Below are 3446 nucleotides of genomic sequence, written 5' to 3'. Positions count from 1 at the left end.
AGAGGACTCTTTAAAGTAGAGACACTACATACTGATATACACCTGAACATCAGCAGGAGAGGACTCTTTAAAGTAGAGACACTACATACTGATATACACCTGAACATCAGCAGGAGAGGACTCTTTAAAGTAGAGACACTACATACTGATATACACCTGAACATCAGCAGGAGAGGACTCTTTAAAGTAGAGACACTACATACTGATATACACCTGAACATCAGCAGCTGAGGACTCTTTAAAGTAGAGACACTACATACTGAAACAACTTCACTGAACCTTGACTCTTCTGAATCTCTTCTCTCAGCTGTTCCACAAGCCTCACCACGTCTGGAAGATCCCGTCTCCGTTCGCCAGCCACGCTTTCCACCCGGTGGACGGCTTCATGCAGGGCCTCCCGTACCACATCTACCCGTTTATGTTCCCGCTTCACAAAGTGCTCTACCTCGGCCTCTACGTCTTCGTCAACATCTGGACAATCTCCATCCACGACGGGGACTACCGGATCCCCCTCGCTCTCACCCCCGCCATCAACGGATCGGCGCACCACACCGACCACCACCTGTTCTTCGACTACAACTACGGGCAGTACTTCACGCTGTGGGACCGTCTGGGGGGTTCGTACCGGCACCCGTCCGCCCTGCTGGGGAAGGGGCCGCACGATCTGATCCGGAAACTGCAGGCCGAGGGGAAGTTAGGAGAGGACAGAGGGAAGGGGAGAGGGAGTAAAGAGGAATGATTTTAAAGAGAAGTGGTGATTAAAAGTGTTTATTTTTGTAAAGACAATGGGCTGAACTTAGATACTCCTCAACCATCTACCATATGATGATACGACTCTACAGTTCACTACAGTACGGTACAGTATAATACCGTTTAGTACGGTACGGTATAATACAGTACATTACGGTACAGTATAATACCGTTTAGTACGGTACGGTATAATACAGTACATTACGGTACAGTTTAATACCGTTTAGTACGGTACGGTATAATACAGTACATTACTGTACAGTATAATACCGTTTAGTACGGTACGGTATAATACAGTACATTACGGTACAGTACGGTACGGTACGATACTTGACCGTACAGTAATGATGCTTTATTGTCGGACCAAGTCTGAAATATTTCTTGCATCACAGCATCTCCATTTGCAGCATCAACAAGGACAAATAATAAGACGAATATGTTCAAGACCCTTTAACGCACATTTGATCTGGGATTTAATTTCACGATTTACCGGAACACAGATGAGTGCTTCAGTCTTAAAAGAACCCAGGACATTAACATTTTAAACATAATTTAATGGACATTTTGTGCGAGTCAAACATGTTTTTCCAGAGCCGCTAAATGCTCAGAGCTTTTAATTGACCGAGGTTTGAACACATCTGTAAAACTGGTCCAAACTGGTGCAGATACTTTAGAAAATGTCGGAGCCTAATGCCAGCATTTTGTATACTAAGACAAGGAAACAGACATTTAACATAATCACTGAACACAATGTGTTCAAGACACTTTAACGGACATTTCATCTGGGATTTAACTCTGTATTTAATTGTAGGAGTTACTTCAGTCTAGACATTGTTAACATAGGGTTTCTCAATGGGTTGACGTCGATCTTTGGGCAGATTTTCATTTTGTCGAGTGGTTTTAAACACGCCTGTTTGCTCTCCTGGCTCCAAAATGGCGGAACAACTCCCCGTTGATATGAAGGTCAGCAGAATGTCTACTTTTCTTCCAACTTAGACTGAAAATCCACCTGTTTCAAATGCTCAAACAAGTGTTTCGTTCTTGTGATTTGGATAGAAGCGTCAGCTAAATGTAATGTAATCTAAACGCATTTATACCTGCCAAATATGCTGTTGTGAGATTTCAAATACTAGTCAACAGGTCTAAGTGTCCTTGGGTAAAATACTTAACCCCAAATTGCTTCATGTCCACAGTACTGCAGATAGATAGATAGATGGATAGATAGATGGATGGATAGATGGATGGATGGATAGATACTTTATTGATCAGAATTTGGGAAATTCTTATCAACAATTAAAAATAAAATGAAAAATATGATATCCAATATAAATAAAACAATATAAAATAGTGTGGATAATTAAAATAAGAAGTCAAAGTATGCACCGTAAGTCCCTTTGGATGTATTAGCATGTAGCATGTTAGCATGATTTAATTAAAAGCAGGCTTTGGGATCAATATATTCTTTGATGCACCAAACAAAGCTAACAAGCAGACGGACATCAGCTGTAATAAATTAGAGTTTTGAGCAAGAGACGTCAGTGAATGGGAGTTTCATAATTTAACAATTAGTTTTGGGTTTTTAATTCATATTGAATCTTAGAATGTAGCAAATGAATACCTTTCTTTAAGGCATTTTTCAAATTGTAGAAGATTAAATCCTCAGATTCCTGTTCATTTCATGTCTTCTCTCTCTCTGTCTGTTGAGGTGATAACATCCTCATTACTGTGAGAATAAAACACCTTTCCTCCTGTTGCTGTTTTATGTGCTTTGACTGACTAAGTGCAATTACTTTTTTGGATATAAATAATAATGATGAATACTTTGTCCACGGTTTCAGTTTTTAAATGTGTTTTCATTGAGAGTGAGGGTTCATTCCTGTCCATGAAAGGAGTCATTTCACATGTATTTAATCCCTTTAGTTACTTTACAGATGTGGATGAATGATGAGAAATCTAATCGAGAGTTAAATCAGACTTTAGTTCCACCTGGAGTAAATCCACAAGCTACCCTGCAGTATACAAAGTCATTCAAACTAGCTGCACCTTTACCAGCTTTGAGAACACTTTCATGATCAATCATTATAAAACATATCATATATATTATTCTGAAATGGACCAATCTGCACAACGACTACTTTTACTGTCCTACTTTCACTATATTTTGATGAGAATACTTTTCTACTTTCACTTGAGGAACATTTTGAATGCAGGACTTTTACTGTAACAGAGTATTCCTACACTCTGGGACTATTACTTTTACTCAAGTAAAAGGTCTGAGTACTTCTACGTTTACTAAAGTACAAGATCTGAGTACTTCTACGTTTACTCAAGTACAAGGTCTGAGTACTTCTACTTTTAGTAAAGTACAAGGTCTGAGTACTTCTACGTTTACTAAAGTACAAGGTCTGAGTACTTCTACGTTTACTAAAGTACAAGATCTGAGTACTTCTACTTTTACTCAAGTACAAGATCTGAGTACTTCTACTTTTACTAAAGTACAAGATCTGAGTACTTCTACTTTTACTCAAGTACAAGATCTGAGTACTTCTACTTTTACTAAAGTACAAGATCTGAGTACTTCTACTTTACTCAAGTACAAGATCTGAGTACTTCTACTTTTACTAAGTACAAGATCTGAGTACTTCTACTTTTACTCAAGTACAAGACCTGAGTACTTCTACTTTAGCTCAAGTACA

The 3446-nt window shown here is 38.8% G+C and overlaps 1 protein-coding gene across 1 annotated transcript in view; it reads left to right on the top strand.

Moving 5' to 3' along the window:
* Window positions 1-2501, top strand: part of LOC104945906 (lathosterol oxidase-like) — a 14081-nt gene extending 11580 nt beyond the window's left edge. Inside the window, 1 exon segment of the mRNA XM_010771636.1 lies at window positions 252-2501. Within this exon segment, the coding sequence (XP_010769938.1) occupies window positions 252-739 (488 nt within the window). The 3' untranslated portion in view covers window positions 740-2501.
* Window positions 2502-3446: the final 945 nt, after the last annotated feature.

The sequence above is a fragment of the Notothenia coriiceps genome, unplaced genomic scaffold (assembly GCF_000735185.1).
Source record: "Notothenia coriiceps isolate Sejong01 unplaced genomic scaffold, NC01 NC01_scaffold00010167, whole genome shotgun sequence".
NCBI lineage: Eukaryota > Metazoa > Chordata > Actinopteri > Perciformes > Nototheniidae > Notothenia > Notothenia coriiceps.
Note: the sequence above shows the minus strand (reverse complement) of the source record. Positions and strands in the feature narration are given on the sequence as shown.